The 21,647-nt window shown below is 49.1% G+C and overlaps 2 protein-coding genes across 2 annotated transcripts in view; both read left to right on the top strand.

Annotated features, from left to right (window-relative positions):
* RABL3 (RAB, member of RAS oncogene family like 3) overlaps positions 1 to 5,252 on the top strand; it is a 36,486-nt gene extending 31,234 nt beyond the window's left edge. Inside the window, exon 8 of the mRNA XM_040339199.1 lies at positions 4,882 to 5,252. Within this exon, the coding sequence (XP_040195133.1) occupies positions 4,882 to 4,944 (63 nt within the window). The 3' untranslated portion in view covers positions 4,945 to 5,252. The remainder of the gene's footprint in view (positions 1 to 4,881) is intronic.
* A 4,004-nt stretch (positions 5,253 to 9,256) lies between these two features.
* HGD (homogentisate 1,2-dioxygenase) overlaps positions 9,257 to 21,647 on the top strand; it is a 76,447-nt gene continuing 64,056 nt past the window's right edge. Inside the window, exon 1 of the mRNA XM_040339200.1 lies at positions 9,257 to 9,359. Within this exon, the coding sequence (XP_040195134.1) occupies positions 9,345 to 9,359 (15 nt within the window). The 5' untranslated portion in view covers positions 9,257 to 9,344. The remainder of the gene's footprint in view (positions 9,360 to 21,647) is intronic.

A 21,647-nucleotide genomic window follows, 5' to 3' on the forward strand; every position in this document is an offset into this window, starting at 1 on the left:
CTCAAACGGCCGGTTTTATCAGCACCCCACCCTTCTTACATCAGATGTCAAGCGCTCCCCCACCATCAGAAGTTGAGCATCCCCCCCACCAGTGGCGGTTCGTCCATAGAGGGCGCTGGAGCGCCACCCCCTCTGGCTCTCGCCCGCCACTGACTAATAACATACATTCATGTTATTTGTTGCCAGCTGCCGCTGGTCTATTCAGAGATGGCTGGAACTTGAGCGCCTGTCACCTGAATAACGGCAGCTGGTTGGCTGTGCGGAAGTACCAGCGGCTCTGATAGGCTTTCCGAGTACAGTCCTCGGCTCCCGGATGTCTTATCCTCGGAACGTACAGGGGGTGCGTTCCTTGGATAAGACTGACGGCCGTCTCAGCCAATCAGGTTCCCCAATTCTGGTTATCGGTAACCTGGTTGGCTGAAGCGTCACCAAGGCGGGAGAAGACATCGAGGGACGTGGAAGGAGTAAGGTAAGTGCATTTTACAGGGCACAGCAGCGACAATGGGCACAGTGGCGACAAAGGGCACAGTGGCAACAATTAAAGGGCACAGTGACATGCACAGTAGCGATAAAGGGCACAGTGGCGATAATTTTCACAGTGGCGACAATTGAGGGGCACAGTGGCGACAATTGAGGGGCACAGTGGCTGCGTTTGATGGCATGGCACAGTGGCTGCGTTTGATGGCATGGCACAGTGACTGCGTTTGATGGCATGGCACAGTGACTGTGTTTGATGGCATGGCACAGTGGTGCGAATTGATGGCATAGTGACTGCATATGAGGGCATGGCACAGTGGTGATCATTGATGGCACAGTGGCTGCGTTTGATGGCATGGCACAGTGACTGCGTTTGATGGCATGGCACAGTGACTGTGTTTGATGGCATGGCACAGTGGTGCGAATTGATGGCATAGTGACTGCATTTGAGGGCATGGCACAGTGGTGATCATTGATGGCACAGTGGCTGCGTTTGATGGCATGGCACAGTGGTGACAATTGACCCCCTTGCCTAGTGCTGCTGCCAGGAGGGCTGGACAGAAGTGCAGGATCTGGTGGAGGAGTCCTGTCCTCTCTGCTGCTGACTGCTGAGACCAGGTGGGGGGGCGTAGACAAGGGGGGGGGGGTGTGAGGGCCACATGAAATGGCCTGCATTCGGCCTGCGGGCCTTGTGTTTGACACCTGCGCCCTAGAGAATAAAATGGCGGTCGTTACAATCACTTTTTAAAAAAGTAAGACAACAATAAAGTAAGCCCAATTTTTTTTTTATACTGTGAAAGATAATGTTACGCCGAGTAAATTGATACCCAACATGTCACGCTTCAAAGTTGCGCCCGCTCGTGGAATGGCGACAAACTTTTAGCCGTAAAAAATATCCACAAGTGACGTTTAAACAAATTCTACAGGTTGCATGTTTTGAGTTACAGAGGAGGTCTAGATCTAGAATTGTTGTTCTCGCTCTAACGATCGCGGCGATACCTCACATGTGTGGTTTGAACACCGTTTTCATATGCGGGCGCTGCTCACGTATGCGTTCGCTTGTGCGTGTGAGCTCGTCGGGACGGGCCGATTTAAAAAAAAAAAAATTTTATGTATGTTACTTTCTTTTCTTTATTTTGACACTGTTTTTAAAAAATAAATACAAATTTGGGTCACTTTTATTCCTAATACAAGGAATGTAAACATCCCTTGTAATAGAAAAAAGCATGACAGGTCCTCTTAAATATGAGATCTGGGGGTCAAAAAGACGTCACATCTCATATTTACACTTAAATGCAATAAAAAAATAAAAAAATTTCACTTTAAAAAAGTCCCTTTAAGAGCTATGGGCGGAAGTGACGTTTTGACGTCGCTTCCGCCCTGCTATGGTATGGAGACGGGTGGGGGTCGTCGTCTCCATACACAGGCAGGGAGAGGATCTGATCGCCTCAGATACCAATGGCGGAGGGCACTGGGGAGCGGCAGGAGGGGGCCCCTCTCCCGCCGCTGATAAAAGTGATCTCTCGGCGAATCCGCCACAGAGACCACTTTTATCTTGTAGCGGACCTCCCGCTGAAAAAGAGGATACCGGGGTTATGGTAGCTAGCTGCTATCATAACAACGATATTCTTCTTTAACCACTTCAATACCAGCCACCGTCATATGACGTCCACAAAGTGTCTCTACCATCCAGAGTGGACGTCATATGACGTCCTGGACTTTGAAGGGGGATATCTGAATGATGCCTGCAGCCAGAGGCATTATCCAGATATCTATCTCTTGTGCCGGCGATTCTGCACAACATAAGAATGATCATAGCGGCGGTTCCACCGCTAGATCGTTCTTACAGGCGGCGGCAGGGGACATCCCCCCCTCCCGCCGCCATCCAGTGCTTCTCCGGGCTCTCCCGTGCCATCGGGGGCCCGGAGAACGAATCGTCCGGCGCTCGCAGGAAGTATAGAGATGACTGGTGACCAGATGGTCACCAGTCATCTCTATGACCGTGGGAGGACCCGGGCGCGATGTGATGACGTCACGCCCGGGTCCCGTAAGTAAACAAAGCCGCGATTGCGGCTGTAAGCCACATTATTTATGAGATCAGTGAATTTTTTTTCACCGATCTCATGGTTTCCAGCCTGGAGGAGAGATGTGAGGTCTTATTGACCCCGCCTCTCTCCATAAAGAGGACCTGTCACACGCTATTCCTATTACAAGGGATGTTTACATTCCTTGTAATAGGAATAAAAGTAATAAAAAAATAAATGAAAAAAGTGTAAAAAAAATAAATAAATATGTAAAATAAATAAATAATAATAATAAAAAAAAATTAAAACGCCCCTGTCCCCGGTAGCTCGCGCGCAGAAGCGAACGCACACGCAAGTCCCGCCGACATATGTAAACGCCGTTTAAACCACATATGTGAGGTGTCGCCGCGTGCGTTAGAGTGCCAGCAACAATTCTAGCACTAGACCTCCTCTGTAAATCTAAACTGGTAACCTGTAAAAAATTTCAAAGCCTTGCCTATGGAGATTTTTAAGTACCAAAGTTTGGCGCCATTCCATGAGTGTGCGCAATTTTAAAGCGTGACATGTTGGGTATTTATTTACTCGGTGTAACATCATCTTTCATATTTTACCAAAAAATTGGGCTAACTTTACTGTTTTGTTATTTTTTTAATTCATTAAAACAAATTTTTTCCCCAAAAAAGGCGTTTGAAAAATGATTGCGCAAATACCGTACAAGATAAAACGTTGCAATGACCGTCGTTTTATTCCCTAGGGTGTCTGCTAAAAAAAACATATATAATGTTTGGGGGTTCTGCGTAATGTTCTAGCAAAAAAATTATGATTTGTACATGTAGGAGAGAAGTGCCAGAATAGGCCCGGTATGGAGGTGTGTATAAAAGCCCGGTATGGAAGGGGTTAAACAGCCGATGTATAACGACAGCGGGCGGTCCGTAATTGGTTAAAGCCGAGTTCCATAGAAGTCTCCATGCTGGTCACATGATGGCCCCTCCCCCTCTTCTCTGGGTGGTTCTCAGGGACGCAGAGAGCGTTGGTGACGTGACGACGTCATCACCATTTTCTGCATTTATTGTACATCATGTGTGACGCCCCCTTTCAAGGCGGGTCCCTGACACCCCGCACTCACAGGAAGTGGGTTGCTGGGTGTCAGCCCAGAAGGGGGCAGTTACTGGATTACACAAAAAATTAGTGTGCGGGGGGACAGCCTCAGACAGAGGGTGAGTGCTGCAGCAAGAACTGATTGTTTTTTTTGTTTTTTTACCCCTAACCCTAAATTTTATCTATTCAGCATCTACCAAACACTAACATATTTCAGTTTTGGGTGGACTGACCCTTCTTAGTGCATTAACCACTTAAGGACCGCCTCCTGCACATATACGTCGGCAGAATGGCACGGCTGGGCACAAGCACGTACCTGTACGTCCTCTTTAAGTGCCCAGCCGTGGGTCGCGGGCGCGCGCCCGTGACCCGGTCCGAAGCTCCGCGCCCGCGGGACCCGATCGCCGCTGGAGTCCCGCGATCGGTCCCCAGAGCTGAAGAACGAGGAGAGCTGTGTGTAAACACAGCTTCCCCGTTCTTCACTGTGGCGCCGTCATCGATCGTGTGTTCCCTGATATAGGGAAACACGATCAATGAGGTCACACGTTCAGCCCCGCCCCCCTACAGTTAGAAACACATATGAGGTCACACTTAACCCCTTCAGCGCCCCCTAGTGGTTAACTCCCAAACTGCAATTGTCATTTTCACAGTAAACAATGCATTTTTAATGCATTTTTTGCTGTGAAAATGACAATTGTCCCAAAAATGTGTCAAAATTGTCCGAAGTGTCCGCCATAATGCCGCAGTCACGAAAAAAATCGCTGATCGCCGCCATTAGTAGTAAAAAAAAAATTATTAATAAAAATGCAATAAAACTATCCCCTATTTTGTAAACACTATAATTTTTGCGCAAACCAATTGATAAACGCTTATCGCGATTTTTTTTTTTTTACCAAAAATAGGTAGAAGAATACGTATCGGCCTAAACTGAGGGGGAAAAAAATGTATATATGTTTTTGGGGGATATTTATTATAGCAAAAAGTAAAAAATATTGCATTTTTTTCAAAATTGTCGCTCTATTTTTGTTTATAGCGCTAAAAAATAAAAACCACAGAGGTGATCAAATACCACCAAAAGAAAGCTCTATTTGTGGGGGAAAAAAGGACACCAATTTTGTTTGGGAGCCACGTCGCACGGCCGCGCAATTGTCAGTTAAAGCGACGCAGTGCCCAATCGCAAAAAAGTGCTCTGGTCTTTGACCAGCAATGTGGTCTGGGGGTTAAGTGGTTAAATGAACACAGTCATTTTTAACCCCTAAATGTCTTATTTTCTCATCTGCAGATTCCAGGATACTCAGACCGGAAGCGGTTCGGAGGATCATTCAAGAGCCTGCACTATGACTGAGATAATGGACTCCGGTTTTTGGAGGATTGAACCTGTTCTGCCCCGAACGTGTCGGGGGGATATATTACCTGCTGTGTTTTGCTGGTCCTCCTGTTTGCTGGACACCACCAGGGGGGGGGGTCATAGAGAGAACGAAACGCGTCGTCCCGGAACAATCCCATTCTCCGCTACGAGAAAACGGTGATCTGTTATGGAAAACGTCTTTCATTTTGTCACGTTTATCTTCGACGCGTTTTTTTCCCCTTTGTACTGAATGTTATACTGAGGACATCAATGCAAGAAATAAATATAAATGTAATAAATACAAATATAATTTGTGTGCAACTTCTTTTACCACTTGCCCTCTGGAAGATTAACCCCCCCCCCCCTTCATGTCCAGACCGTTTTTGTTGATACGACACTGCGTTATTTTAACTGACAATTGCGCGGTCATGCAACATTGTACATATATAAAATGTATGTCATTTCCCCCCCCCCCCCCCCACAAATAGACTTCTTTTTGGGGTTTGATCACCTCTGTGGTTTTTATTTTTTGCGTTGTATACCGGGCGCAGAGCGTCGCTTCCCTAATCCATGCACCCGGCCCCTAATCTACATGCAGGGCGCCGGACGCATGGATTTCAATGGGATTTTTTTTTTTTTTGAAGCACATGATTAGATCCTGCGGTTCTAATTGGCTTAAAAAAAAGGTGGGCTTGGGGCGCAGAGCACTGTGCCCCAAGCCGACCTAGTTGTGTGACATTAATTAATATTTGCTAATGTCTTTCTGTTTCTCTTCCTGGCCAATCAGGAAGCAGGTCCTAAGAGTCGTTTGGGCGGGAGTCCTGATTGGCCGGGAGGAGAAGCAGGGGGGGAAAGCCACAGAAGCCCCGACCTAGATGGGGGTAAGGGCGGGGCTTGTGGGGGGGAGTCTGGCAGGCGACGGGTGAAGGAAGCAGCGATTGATCTGCTAAGGGGTGGAGGAGTGGCGATCGATCAAGTGCCGGGGCTGGCTGGGTGGGGACCCCCCAAGAAGATTGAGCACCAGCCGCAACTGGTTCTAAACAAAAAAAGACTAACCGTTCAGAAAATAAAACAATATTTTTTAATTTCTGCTATAATTTTTAATGCTGGTAATGACGGGGATAAGTGACTTGCAGTGCCTTAAAGTATTCATACCCCTTGTGTCATGTTACAACCAAAAACATAATTGTATTTTATTGGGATTTTATGTGATAGACCAACACAGAGTGTCACATAATTGTGAAGTGGAAGGAAAATGATACAAATAAATATGTGAAAAGTGTGTGGGGGGGGGGCATTTGTATTCAGCCCCCTTTACTCTGATACCCCCAACTAAAATCTAGTGGAACCAATTGCCTTCAGAAGTCACCTAATTAGTAAATAGAGCCCACCTGTGTGTCATTTCATCTCAGTATAAATTCAGCTGTTCTGTGAAGCCCTCAGAGGTTTGTTAGAGAACCTTCGTAAACAAACAGCATCATGAAGGCCGAGGAACACACCAGACAGGTCAGGGATAAAGTTGTGGAGAAGTATAAATCAGGGTTAAGTTATAGAAAAAAATCTCCCAAGCTTTGAAGATCTCACGGAGCTTCTGTTCAATCCATCATCGGAAAATGGAAAGAATATGGCACAACTGCAAACCTACCAAGACATGGCCGTCCACCTAAACTGACCGGGCCGGGCAAGGAGAAGCAGCCAAGAGGCCCATGGTAACTCTGGAGGAGAGCCACAGCTCAGGGGGGAGAATCTGTCCACAGGACAACTATTAGTGGTCTCTCCACACATCTGCCCTTTATGGAAGAGTGACAAGAAGAAAGACATTGGAGAAAGAAAGACATAAGAAGTCCTGTTTGTAGTTTGTGAGAAGCCATGTGGGGGAGGGGACACAGCAAACATGTGGGGGAGGGGACACAGCAAACATGTGGAAGAAGGGGCTCTGGTCACATGACACCAAAATTCAACTTTTTGGGCTAAAAGCAAAACGCTATGTGTGGGGAAAACTAACACAGCACATCACCCTGAACACACAAGCCCGGATTCCAGACAAGGCCACCGGGGCCAGGCCTCGGGGCGGCAGTGGGTGCAGGGGCGGCAACGGTTGTAACACACAGCGGGAGACTGTCGTGTCACGGAGCTCACTGTGAAAGGTTTGGGCGCGCTGTGATAAAAGACCCGCCCTCCTCCTAGAGCAGCTCGTGTGATAGAGGGAGTGTTCTGTCTATCACACAAGCTGGTCTAGGAGGAGGGCGGGACTTTTATCACAGCGCGCCCAAACCTTTCACAGTGAGCGCTGTGACACAGCAGGAGATGCCCGATGTGCGTAATGCACACACCGACTGATGAGGCTGCAGTTTGGCACAGTGAGGCTGCAATGATGGTGAGGGGGGCTGCAATGATGGTGAGGGGGGCTGCAATAAGGGCACAGTAAGGCGGCAGTGATGGTGAGACGGCAATGATGGGCACGGTAAGGGGGCAGTGATGGTGAGGCAGCAATGATGGGCACGGTAAGGCTGCAATGATGGTGAGACGGCAATGATGGGCACGGTAAGGGGGCAGTGATGGTGAGGCAGCAATGATGGGCACGGTAAGGCGGCAGTGATGGTGAGGCGGCAATGATGGGCACGGTGAGGCAGCAATGATGGGCATGGGTTGGGGGACTTTCAGGGTTTTTTGGGCACTGGGGGCGGTATTGAACGACCCGGCAGCAAAGGGAGTAAATCCTGGTCTGTGAACACACCACCCCTACTGTGAAACATGGTGGTGGCAGCATCATGTGGTGGGGATGCTTTTCTTCAGCAGGGACAGGGAAGCTGGTCAGAGTTGATGGGAAGATGGATGGAGACAAATACAGGACAATCTTAGAAGAAAACCTGCAAAAGACTTGAGACCGGGGGGGAGGTTCACCTTCCAGCAGGACAACGACCCTAAACATACAGCCAGAGCTACAATGGAATGGTTTAGATCAAAGCCTATTCCCCCTACAAAGTTACAATGTTACAGTCTGATCTCTGGACTCCTACAAAGTTACAATGTTACAGTCTGATCTCTGGAGTCCTCCTACAAAGTTACAGTCTGATCTCTGGGCTCCTCCTACAAAGTTACAATGTTACAGTCTGATCTCTGGGCTCCCCCTACAAAGTTACAATGTTACAGTCTGATCTCTGGACCCCTCCTACAAAGTTACAATATTACAGTCTGATCTCTGGACTCCTCCTACAAAGTTACAATGTTACAGTCTGATCTCTGGGCTCCCCCTACAAAGTTACAATGTTACAGTCTGATCTCTGGGCTCCTCCTACAAAGTTACAATGTTACAGTCTGATCTCTGGGGGGGAGGGAGACTCAGGAAATGTTTGCTCCTGCCTGCAGCAGACTGATGACATCATCCTTTTCATGCAGCTTTGTACACATAATGATTTTACATATAATGGGGTAGCTTCAGGTAGATTGGCTTATTTTTCTGCGGGCATAGCGTATCTCAGATACGCTACGCCGCCGTAACTTAGTGAGGCAGGTTCTGTATTCACCAAGAACCTGCGCCCTAAGTTGCGGCGGCGTAGCGTAAATCAGCCGGCGTAAGCGCGCCTAATTCAAATTGTGAAGAGGTGGGCGTGTTTTATGTAAATAAAACATGACCCCGCGTAAATGACGTTTTTTGACTAACGGCGCATGCGCCGTCTGTGAAAGTAACCCAGTGCGCATGCTCCAAATTAACCCGCAAAAAGCAAATGCCATCGACGTGAACGTAAATTACGCACACAGCCCCATTCACGGACGACTTACGCAAACGACGTAAAATTTTTAAAAATTCGACGCGGGAATGATGTCCATACTTAACATTGGCTAGGCCTCATATAGCAGGAGTAACGTTACGCCGGAAAAAGCCTTACGCAAACGACGTAAAAAAAATCCGCCGGACGCACGTACGTTTCTGAATCGGCGTATCCAGCTCATTTGCATATTCTACGCTGAAATCGACGGCAGCGCCACCTAACGGCCAGCGTAAATATGCACCCTAAGATACGACGGCGTAAGAGACTTACGCCAGTCGGATCTTAGCCTAATTTCGGCGTATCTTGCTTTCTGAATACAGAAAGAAGATACGCCGGCGCAGATTCGAATTTACGCGGCGTATCAATAGATACGCCGACGTAAATTCTTTCTGAATCCGGCCCAAAGTTTGTAGAGGGCTGTTGGCTTTTATCTGTTCACTTTTTGTGTGTTTGGTTGTCTTTGCACGTCTCCCCCCGCCCCCCCCCCCCCCCTCCAGTCAGCCGCTGAGCAGGATTGTGTAAGAGTCCAGCAGCCTGTGTTTAATTAAACCCACATTGACTGAAAGTTTAAAATCTGGAGGACGCCACTCAGCGCTGAGCAGAGAGGAGACCGCGGCGGCAGAGATGGGGGAACTCAAGGTAAGTCCCATGCTGCAATATAATTGGACGGAGTATTCCTTTAACCACTTGCTTACTGGGCACATATACCCCCCTCCTGCCCAGGTGAAATTTCAGCTTCCGGCACTGCATCGTTTTAACTGACAATTGCGCGGTCGTGCGACGTGGCTCCCAAACAAAATTGACGTACTTTTTTCCCCACAAGTAGAGCTTTCTTTTGGTGGTATTTGATCACCTCTGCGTTTATTTTTTTTTACGCTATAAACAAAAAAATAGAGCGACAATTTTGAAAAAAAAACAATATTTTTTACTTTTTTGCTATAGTAAATATGCCCAAAAATATATAAAAAAAAATTTAAATTTCGAAGCGGGAACGACGTCCATACTTAACATTGGCTGCGCCTCCTAATAGCAGGAGCAGCCTTACGCCGAAAAAGCCTTAACGCAAACGACGTAAAAAAAACGAACGCCGGGCGTACGTACGTTTGTGAATCGGCGTATCTAGGAAATTAGCATATTCTACACCGACAATAACGGAAGCGCCCCTAGTGATATTGCACACAATTCTACGCCGCCGCAATCAAGTTACGTCGGCGGAGGAAGCCTATTTTTTCCAGCGTAACTGCCTTTGTGAATCGGCGTAACGAAACGCCGACGCAGATTGGAAATTACGGCGGCGTATCTGGAGAAATTACGCCGCCGTAACAGGTACCTGAACCTACCCCCTTGTTTTTAACTCGTAAACGACAAATCGGAAAAAGAGGCTCGGCCCTTAAGTGGTTAAATATCTCAGGATCTGCGTAAGTTTCTGCGTTTGATACAATGTATCACTTTGATGTAAAGTAACATTCTTCTTCGCTGTGCTGATTTGAGCTGCTGGCGATGGAGCGGCGCCGGCGGACGGTCCCGTCCAGGACGGGGTTAAGCGGTGACAGCGGCAGGAATCTGACTTGTGTTTGAAGTTTAAGTGCGGATTCCATGTGTCAGAACCGCTGGGCAGATGTGCGATTCGAGGCTGTGATTGGCCGAGAAGGGGACACTCCCCTCCCCTCCCCTCCACCCTCTGCTTAGTGGGCCCATCCAAAGTGCAACCGGAGCCTGCAAAGCTTCAAAGGTCATCGTTCCTCATTCCTATCATCATCATCATCATCATCCTCATCATCATCCTCCTTGTATCAATCTAAGGCTCCGATCACTTCTACGCATGTTGCGTTTGAGCGTTTCTGCAGTGGTGCTTTTTTTGCCGTGCTTCCTGCGTTTTTTAGACGCGCATTTTTGATGCGTTTTAATAGCTGGATTCAGAGACAGTTACGCCGGCGTATCAGTAGATACGCCGTCGTAACTCTGAATCTGCGCCGTCGTAAATTTAATCGTATTCTGGAAACCAGATACGCCTAAATTAAGCTAAGATACGAGCGGCGTAAGTCTCCTACGCCGTCGTATCTTAGGGTGCAATATTTACGCTGGCCGCTAGGTGGCGCTTCCGTTGAGTTCGGCGTAGAATATGCAAATGAGATAGATACGCCGATTCAGAAACGTACGTGCGCCCGGGGAAATTTTTTTACGTCGTTTACGTAAGGCTTTTTCCGGCGAACAAATAGCTGGCCTAGCCAACGTTAAGTATGGCCGTCGTTCCCGCGTCGAAATTTAAAAAATTTTCGTCGTTTGCGTAAGTCGTCCGTGAATGGGGGCTGGGCGTAATTTAGGTTCACGTTGAAAACCAATACGTCCTTGCGGCGTACTTTGGAGCAATGCACACTGGAATATGCCCACGGACGGCGCATGCGCCGTTCGTAAAAAAACGACGTCAATCACGTCAGGTCACCAGTCATTAACATAAAACACGCCCCCCCTGTTCCACATTTGAATTAGGCGCGCTTAGGCCGGCCCCATTTACGCTACGCCGCCGTAACTTAGGAGGCAAGTGCTTTGTGAATACAGCACTTGCCTCTCTGACTTACGGCGGCGTAGCGTAAATACGGTACGCTACGCCGAATCACTAATACGCCGCCCTACCTGAATCTAGCCCTAAAGCTTTTTTTTTTCTTTTTATTTGGCCAAATTTGTTGTCGGGCAGATTAAATAAGGCAAAACGCATCAAAAACACACTAAAAACTATAAAAATAAATAAAAATCGCAGATCGCCGCCTTTACTATTAAAAAAAAAAATTATAATAAAAATGCCATAAAACTACCCCCTATATTGTAGACGCTATAACTTTTGCGCAAACCAATCAATAAACGTTTTTTGCGATTTTTTTTTTAACCAAAAATAGAACAATACGTATCGACCTAAACTGGGGGAAAAAAATACTTTTTTTATATATTTTTGGGGATATTTATTATAGCAAAAAAGTAAAAAAATATTGCTTTTTTTTCAAAATCTTCGCTCTATTTTTTTGTTTATAGCGCAAAAAATAAAAAAACGCAGAGGTGATCAAATACCACCAAAAGAAATCTCTATATAATAAAAAAAAACTATATAATAAAAATGCCATAAAACTATCCCCTATATTGTAGACGCTATGGCCCGGATTCACGTAGGAGAGCGTATATTTCAGCGGGCGTAGCGTATCCTATTTACGCTACGCCTCCGCAACTTAGTCTGGCAAGTGCTGTATTCACAAAGCACTTGCATCCTAAGTTACGTCAGCGTAGCGTAAATGGGCCGGCGTAAGCACGCGTAATTCAAAGTAGGCTGGTAGGGGGCGTGTTGTATGCTAATCAATCGTGACCCTACGCAATTGACGCTCTTAACGAATGGCGCAAGCACTGTCCGTGAAAGTATCCCAGTGCGCATGCTCCAAATTACGCCGCAAATAGTCATTGCTTTAGATGTGAACGTAACTTACGCACAGCCCTATTCGTGTACGACTTACGCAAACGACGCAAAATTCGACACTGTCCCGACGTCCATACTTAACATTGCCTCATATAGCAGGGGGAACTTTACGCAGGAAAAAGCCTTACCTAAACGATGTATCTTGATACGCCGGGCGCACGTACGTTCGTGAATCGGCGTATCTAGCTCATTTGCATATTCAACGCGGAGATATACGGAAGCGCCCCTAGCGGCCATCGTAAATATGCATCCCAAGATACGACGGCGTAGGAGACTTACGCCGCTCGTATCTTGGCCAAATCTATGCGTAACTGATTCTAAGAATCAGGCGCATAGATACGACGGCGCTCATTCGGACTTACGACGGCGTACGTGGAGTTACGTCGTTGTATTCCTTTGTGAATCTGGGCCTATAACTTTTGCGCAAACCAATCAATAAACGCTTTTTTTTTTTTTTTTACCAAAAATAGAAGAATACGTATCGACCCAAACTGGGGGAAAAAAATACTATTTACTGTCGTTTGCGTAAGTCGTTTGCGAATAGGGCTGGACGTAATTTACGTTCACGTCGAAACCAATACGTCGTTACGCCGTACTTGGGAGCAATGCACACTGGGATATGTACACGGACGGCGCATGCGCCGTTCGTAAATCACGTCAATCACGTCAGGTCATCACATATTAACACGCCCCCCTTCCCCATTTGAATTACGCGCGCTTACGCCGGCCCCATTTACGCTACGCCGCCGCGACTTACGGAGCAAGTGTTTCGTGAATGCTGCACTTGCTCCTGTAAGTTGCGGAGGCGTAGCGTAAATACACTACGCTGCGCCGCCGTAAATTATAGCGTAGGCTACCTGAATCTACCCCAAGATTTTTTAGCTAAAAACTTACTTAGAAACCCCCCAAACATTATAAAAAAAAAAAATTCCAACACCCTACAGAATAAAATGGCGGTCTTTGCAATACTTTCTGTTACACCGTATTTGCGCAGCGGTCTTACAAGCACACTTTTTTGGGGAAAAAATACACTTTTTTTTAATTAAAAAAATAAGACAACAGTAAAGTTAGCCCACTTTTTTTTTTACATTGTGAAAGATAATGTTACGCCGAGTAAATTGATACCCAACATGTCGCGCTTCAAAATTGCGCCCGCTCGTGGAGTGGCGACAAACTTTTACCCTTAAAAAATCTCCATAGGCGACATCTCTAAAAATTCTACAGGTTGCGTCTTTTGAGTTACAGAGGAGGTCTGGGGCTAGAATTATTGCTCTCGCTCTAACGATCGCGGCGATACCTCACATGTGCGGTTTAAACACCGTTTTAATATGCAGGCGCTGCTCACGTATGCGTTTGCTTCTGCGCGCAAGCTCGTCGGGACGGGGCACTTTAAAAAAAATAAATAAAGTTGCGCCGCTCGTGGAATGGCGACACACTTTTACCTTTAAAAAAATCTCCATAGGCGACGTTTACAAAAATTCTATAGGTTGCATGTTTTGAGTCACAGAGGAGGTCTAGGGCTAGAATTATTGCTCTCGCTCTACTTATTTTCATAAGTCCAGGATTTTTTTTAGAACACCGGCGCTTCCTGGCTCTTTAAAAGGTTTAGGATGCCTGGTGGGGGGGGGGGGGCGGGGTTTGTGACCGCCGTGGTTGGCTGTCATGGCAGTCACATGATCGTTAACAAGCATCGATTGGGAATTTTCTGTTAGGGCGGGAGCACGCAGGGGCACGTTCCACAGTACTGCCTGGCAGGGGAATGGGGGGGGGGGGGGGGCGAATGATCTTTCTCTGCTGCAGTTTCACTTTCACAACCCATTTGCAGCAGACTAATGAGCTCATCTCACTCCACTTTCTCCTCCTATAAACAAATTTGCACGAAAATGCACGAGCGCGCGTGAAAATGCGGGTTAATACGCGCAAGTACATACATAAAACACGCCTGAAATTACGTCTGAAAAAGTATATGCTCAAACAGGAGAATCATGTACAAGAGGCCTTAAAGTGATGGTACAGTATATATCTCTCACCCCCTCTCTCTCTCTCACCCTCCTTTCTCACCCTCTCTTTCTCTCACCCCCCTCTCTCTCTCACCCTCCTCTCTCTCACCCCCCTCTCTCTCTCAGCCCCCTCTCTCTCTCACCCTCCTCTCTCTCTCACCCTCCTCTCTCTCTCACCCCCCCTCTCTCGCTCACCCCCTCTTTCTCACCCCCTCTCTCTCACCCTCCTCTCTCTCTCAACCTCCTCTCTCTCTCACCCCCCTCTCTCTCTCACCCCCCTCTCTCTCTCTCACCCTCCTCTCTCTCTCACCCCCTCTCTCTCACCCTCTTCTTCCTCTCACCCTCCTCTATCTCTCACCCCCTCTCTCTCACCCTCCTCTCTCTATCACCCCCTCTCTCTCTCACCCTCCTCTCTCTCTCACCCTCCTCTCTCTCTCACCCCCCTCTCTCTCTCTCACGCCCCTCTCTCTCACCCTCCTCTCTCTCTCACCCCCCCTCTCTCTCTCACCCCCTTCTCTCTCTCACCCTCCTCTCTCTCCCCCCTCTCTCTCTCACCCCCTCCTCTCTCTCTTACCCCCTCTCTCTCTCACCCCCCTCTCTCTCTCACCCTCCCCTCTCTTTCACCACCCTCTCTCTCTCACCCCCCTCTCTCTCTCACACCCTCCTCTCTCTCTTACCCTCCCCTCTCTTTCACCCCCTCTCACCCTCCTCTCTCTCTCACCCCCCTCTCTCACTCTCTCACCCCTCTTTCTCACCCTCCTCTCTCTCTCACCTCCTCTTTATCACCCCCTTCTCTCTCATACACTCTCCCTCTCTCTTTTTGTTTTATATGGAGTAGCCCCACATTTCTTTTCATTAAAAACATTGAAATGACAATATGTATGATGACAGGTCCACTTTAAATAAAGCGTACCAATCCAAGGGGAGTGCGGGGTCCTACGCACACATTGGGGTCTCAGTGTCGGCTCGGGTCTTCGGGGGTTAATTCTCTCGCCTCCTGCGATTTATCCCAATGTTAATTACCGGGATTTCTCAGCCACCTGTAGGAGGCGTCCTGCCATTTATAAATAAATGATTGTTTCCAATCTGCCAGGTGCTGTGATTACCAGCGCTGGCTGCGCCGCACCCCGATGGCGCGCCTGCTGCCTGCAAAGGTCACCCTCCTCACATATGGTGGTGGGGGGGGGTACAGGGGGAGCCCACCAGGATAGAGGGGGAGGGGACTGCTAAATATTTTACAGCTCTGCGTGTGAGCGAGATTAGCAAATGTCACCAAAGCCGCAGACAAAGGCGCCAAAGCCTGGAGCTTCGCGGGTTCCATTGAAGAACAAAGTCGAGAAACAAATACAAACCGTCTTCCGTTCACCTCTGGATTCTCCGAAAAGACATTTCTTAGCTTTTCTGCGAGACTCATCCACCCGAGCAACTGTCCGTCACCCCTCTCTGCCAATCCCTCCACTGACTCCCCTCCATCTCTACCCCGAGCTACATCACCACCCCTCTCTTCCAATCCCTCCACTGACTCCCCTCCATCTCTACCCCGAGCTACATCACCACCCCTCTCTGCCAATCCCTCCACTGACTCCCCTCCATCTCTACCCCGAGCTACATCACCACCCCTCTCTTCCAATCCCTCCACTGACTCCCCTCCATCTCTACCCCGAGCTACATCACCACCCCTCTCTGCCAATCCCTCCACTGACTCCCCTCCATCTCTACCCCTAGCTACATCACCTCCCCTCCATCTCTACCCCTAGCTACATCACCACCCCTCTCTGCCAATCCCTCCACTGACTCCCCTCCATCTCTACCCCGAGCTACATCACCACCCCTCTCTGCCAATCCCTCCATCTCTACCCCGAGCTACATCACCACCCCTCTCTGCCAATCCCTCCACTGACTCCCCTCCATCTCTACCCCGAGCTACATCACCACCCCTCTCTGCCAATCCCTCCACTGACTCCCCTCCATCTCTACCCCGAGCTACATCACCACCCCTCTCTGCCAATCCCTCCATCTCTACCCCGAGCTACATCACCACCCCTCTCTGCCAATCCCTCCACTGACTCCCCTCCATCTCTACCCCTAGCTACATCACCACCCCTCTCTGCCAATCCCTCCACTGACTCCCCTCCATCTCTACCCCGAGCTACATTACCACCCCTCTCTGCCAATCCCTCCATATCTACCCCGAGCTACATCACCACCCCTCTCTGCCAATCCCTCCACTGACTCCCCTCCATCTCTACCCCGAGCTACATCACCACCCCTCTCTGCCAATCCCTCCACTGACTCCCCTCCATCTCTACCCCGAGCTACATCACCACCCCTCTCTGCCAATCCCTCCATATCTACCCCGAGCTACATCACCACCCCTCTCTGCCAATCCCTCCACTGACTCCCCTCCATCTCTATCCCAAGCTACATCACCACCCCTCTCTGCCAATCCCTCCACTGACTCCCCTCCATCTCTACCCCGAGCTACATTACCACCCCTCTCTGCCAATCCCTCCACTGACTCCCCTCCATCTCTACCCCTATCTAAATCACCACCCCTCTCTGCCAATCCCTCCACTGACTCCCCTCCATCTCTACCCAAAGCTACATCACCACCCTCTCTGCCAATCCCTCCACTGACTCCCCTCCATCTCTACCCCAAGCTACATCACCACCCCTCTCTGCCAATCCCTCCACTGACTCCCCTCCATCTCTACCCCGAGCTACATCACCACCCCTCTCTGCCAATCCCTCCACTGACTCCCCTCCATCTCTACCCTGAGCTACATCACCACCCCTCTCTGCCAATCCCTCCACTGACTCCCCTCCAACTCTACCCCTAGCTACATCACCACCCCTCTCTGCCAATCCCTCCACTGACTGCCCTCCATCTCTACCCCGAGCTACATCACCACCCCTCTCTGCCAATCCCTCCACTGACTCCCCTCAATCTCTACCCTTAGCTACATCACCACCCCTCTCTGCCAATCCCTCCACTGACTCCCCTCCATCTCTACCCCGAGCTACATCACCACCCCTCTCTCTCAATCCCTCCATCTCTACCCCGAGCTACATCACCACCCCTCTCTGCCAATCCCTCCACTGACTCCCCTCCATCTCTACCCCGAGCTACATCACCACCCCTCTCTGCCAATCCCTCCACTGACTCCCCTCCATCTCTACCCCGAGCTACATCACCACCCCTCTCTGCCAATCCCTCCACTCTCACCTCTCTCTCACCCCCTCTCTCTCTCACCCTCCTCTCTCTGTCTCTCTCACCCCCTCTCTCTCTCACCCCCTCTCTCTCACCCCCTCTCTCTCTCACCCTCCTATCTCTCTCACCCCCCTCTCTCTCACCCTCCTCTCTCTCACCCTCCTCTCTCTCTCTCACCTGCCTCTCTCTCTCTCACCTGCCTCTCTCTCTCTCACCCCCTCTCTCTCTCTCACCCCCCCTCTCTCTCTCTCACCCCCCTCTCTCTCTCTCACCCCCTCTCTCTCTCTCTCTCACCCCCTCTCTCTCTCACCCCCCTCTCTCTCTCTCACTCCCCTCTCTCTCTCTCATCCCCCTCTCTCTCACCCTCCTCTTTTTCACCCCCTTCTCTCTCATACACTCTCCCTCTCTCTTTTTGTTTTATATGGAGTAGCGCCACATTGGTTTTCATTAAAAAAACATTGAAATGACAATATGTATGATGACAGGTCCACTTTAAATAAAGCGTACCAACCCAAGGGGAGTGCAGGGTCCTATGCACACATTGGGGTCTCAGTGTCGGCTCGGGTCTTCGGGGGTTAATTCTGCATTCTCTCGCGCAAGTACATACATAAAACACGCCTGAAATTACGTCTGAAAAAGTATATGCTCAAACAGGAGAATCATGTACAAGAGGCCTCATGTACAAGATGTACCAGCCGGTTGTAAGTCCCCTGGACCCGTAACATGGCACACATGTAGCCCCATTTCTCCTCTGCAAATGTGCAAAGTTTGTTGTCTGGAGGACCTACAACTGGGGAGCACTGATTTTTCAAAGCCGGGCACTCCTTCCATAGACTCCCATGTTAAACGTCAGTCTAGTCATGGACACAGTGAGGCATGGACATAGTGAGGCATGGACACAGTGAGGCATGGACATAGTGAGTCATGGACACAGTGAGGCATGGGCACAGTGAGGCATGGACATAGTGAGGCATGGACACAGTGAGGCATGGACATAGTGAGGCATGGACATAGTGAGGCATGCACATGGACACAGTGAGGCATGCACATGGACACAGTGAGGCATGCACATGGACACAGTGAGGCAAAGTGAGGCATGCAGATGGACACCCTAGTCTTATACTTGAGTCAATATGTTTTCCCAGTTTTTTGTGGTAAAATTAGGTGCCTCGGCTTATATTTGGGTCGGCTTATACTCGAGTATATACGGTAATTATTTTCTTGCGGTTCTTTTTTTATATTTTTTTAGCATTCAATCTATACAACACTTTAAAGTCTCCTGAAGAAGCTCTTTGAAGCGAAACATGTAGAGCGCTAGTGTTTGTATCTGTTTATGAATTGACCTTTTTTATGAATTTTTATGTTAATACAATTTCTATTTTTCATATAAAATCTATTATTCATTTTATTTTGACGCCTTAAAAGTCCCGTAGTTTTCCTTTTTCTTTTTTTTTCATGTATCTTTCATAAAATTGGGATGTGGTGTCTATCTTGATTTCGTCGCCTTGCCCTCCCTTTTAGTCACGTAACGACCCGGATTTATAGCTTGGCTGAGCAGATATTTTGCTTTTGCTGTGGACTTGCTGTACAAAGTCCTTCTGCATTGAACTGTTTTTTTTTTGTTTGCTGTCAGGACTGTTCCTGGGTGTTCCTGTCTCATGTATGATTTACTGCTGACGGCCGATCCCATCCCCCCCTTTACAGAAAGAAATATATATATATCAATCAGTACTGTGATTGATTGCCGGGGGCTCCTGTACATCATTGATCTTTGCACCATATTAAGGAAATATATTTTCAGTGAAGATAATTATTAATGGCCCCTCCCCCCCCCCCCCCCCCCTTCATGCCGCAGTCTCTGAAATGCATCCCAGATGCAGCCGGAATCTGACACATTGTGACTCAGCATCTTTATCTGGCAGACAGCGAACGATACAGGACCGATCGATACGACTCCATCCGCCCCCCCTCCACCCACTTCTTCCACCAGCCGGAGGACCAGTCCTATCCATCACCTGCACCGACAGCTCTCATTATTGATGGAGAAAATAAGTCTTACAATCTGTGGGAGTCGTTGCCAGTGGCGGCTGGTGCTCCGAATTTTTTTGGGGGGGCGCAAACAAACGAAAAAACCCTGGAAAAAAAATCAATTGCAGCCTCACTGTGCCCATCAAAAGCAGCCACTGTGCCATAAAATTGTCGCTACTGTGCCGTAAAATTGTCGCCACTGTGCCATGCCATCAAACGCAGCCACTGTGCCCATCAAACGCAGCCACTGTGCCATAAAATTGTCGCCACTGTGCCATGCCATCAAACGCAGCCACTGTGCCCATCAAACGCAGCCACTGTGCCATAAAATTGACGCCACTGTGCCGTAAAATTGTTGCCACTGTGCCATGCCATCAAATGCATCCACTGTGCCATGCCATCAAACGCAGCCACTGTGCCCATCAATTGTCGCCACTGTGCCATGCCACTGTGCCCATCAATTGTCGCCACTGTGCCATGTCAAACGCAGCCACTGTGCCCATCAATTGTCACCACTGTGCCATGCCATTGTGCCCATCAATTGTTGCCACTGTGCCATGTCAAACGCAGCCACTGTGCCCATCAATTGTCGCCACTGTGCCATGCCACTGTGCCCATCAATTGTCGCCACTGTGCCATGTCAAACGCAGCCACTGTGCCCATCAATTGTCGCCACTGTGCCATGCCACTGTGCCCATCAATTGTCGCCACTGTGCTATGTCAAACGCAGCCACTGTGCCCATCAATTGTCGCCACTGTGCCATGTCAAACGCAGCCACTGTGCCCATCAATTGTCGCCACTGTGCCATGCCACTGTTCCCATAAATTGTTGCCACTGTGCCATGTCAAACGCAGCCACTGTGCCCATCAATTGTCGCCACTGTGCCATGCCACTGTGCCCATCAATTGTCGCCACTGTGCCATGTCAAACGCAGCCCCTGTGCCCATCAATTGTCGCCACTGTGCCATGTCAACGCAGCCAATGTGCCCATCAATTGTCGCCACTGTGCCATGCCACTGTGCCCATCAATTGTCGCCACTGTGCCATGCCACTGTGCCCATAAATTGTTGCCACTGTGCCATGTCAAACGCAGCCACTGTGCCCATCAATTGTCGCCACTGTGCCATGCCATTGTCGCCACTGTGCCATGTCAAATGCAGCCACTGTGCCATGCCATTGTCGCCACTGTGTCCATCAATTGCCGCCAGTTTGCCCCGTAAAATGCTGCCAGATTGCCCCAAAATACCACCAGATTGCATCCCCCCCGCGCCCGGCACTTACCTTTCTCGGTCAGCCATCCTCCTCCACGATCCCTCGATGTAGTCCCGCCCTCGATGTCGCTTCAGCCAATCAGGTTACCGGTAACCAGATCCGGTGAACCTGATTGGCTGAGATGCGTGTCAGTGTTAACCAGGGAACGCACACCCCGTGCGTCCCCTGGTTCACTATTTGGAAGCCGATTAGAGCCCTCAGGCTGTAATCGGAAAGCCGCTGGCTCTGATAGGCACTTCCACAGCCAACCAGCTGCCATTATTCAGATGGCCGGGGCTCACCAGGGGGCCGGCCATCTGAATAGTTGGCGGTAGCCGCGCCGGCGACAATACATAGATTCATGCAAGGAGCGAGAGGGAGCGGCGCTCCTGCGCACACTATGGACGCACCGCCACTGGTCATTGCGATGAATCTGCACATTCGGATGTACCCCGTGAATCTGCGGGCATCGAAAATTTGCCCCTCAAAATATCCAACATCCTTCTTTTCCTGCATGTTGTTATTAACACCTTTGTTAGTAAATCCCGATCAAAAAATGACTTTTAAAGTGGAGCTGCCAACTGGCACTTCATTCGAAGCAATACACACATGCCAACCTCTTCTGATTTTAATAAAAAAACGCCACTTCCTGCTGCCAATCACATGGTGAATGATCCTCCAATTGTATTGTTTGTGCTTCATGTCATTAACCACTTAAAAAGACTGCTTACCAGTGGCGGTGCCTCCATAAAGGGTGCATGGGCGCCGCCCCCTCTCTCCTGCCACCTGTCTATCACCATAGATAGATTCATGCATTGCCAACCCCTATTCAGGTGTCTGACCCCTTTTCGGGCGCCGGGCACCAGAATTACAGCGGCTGGGTATTTCTTGGAAGCACAGGCTCTAATAGGCGTCCAAAATGGTGAATAGCGGACGCCATGCTGGGCGCTCGCTGTTCACTCAGCGTTGTGTTAGG

The sequence above is a fragment of the Rana temporaria genome, chromosome 2, assembly GCF_905171775.1.
Source record: "Rana temporaria chromosome 2, aRanTem1.1, whole genome shotgun sequence".
NCBI lineage: Eukaryota > Metazoa > Chordata > Amphibia > Anura > Ranidae > Rana > Rana temporaria.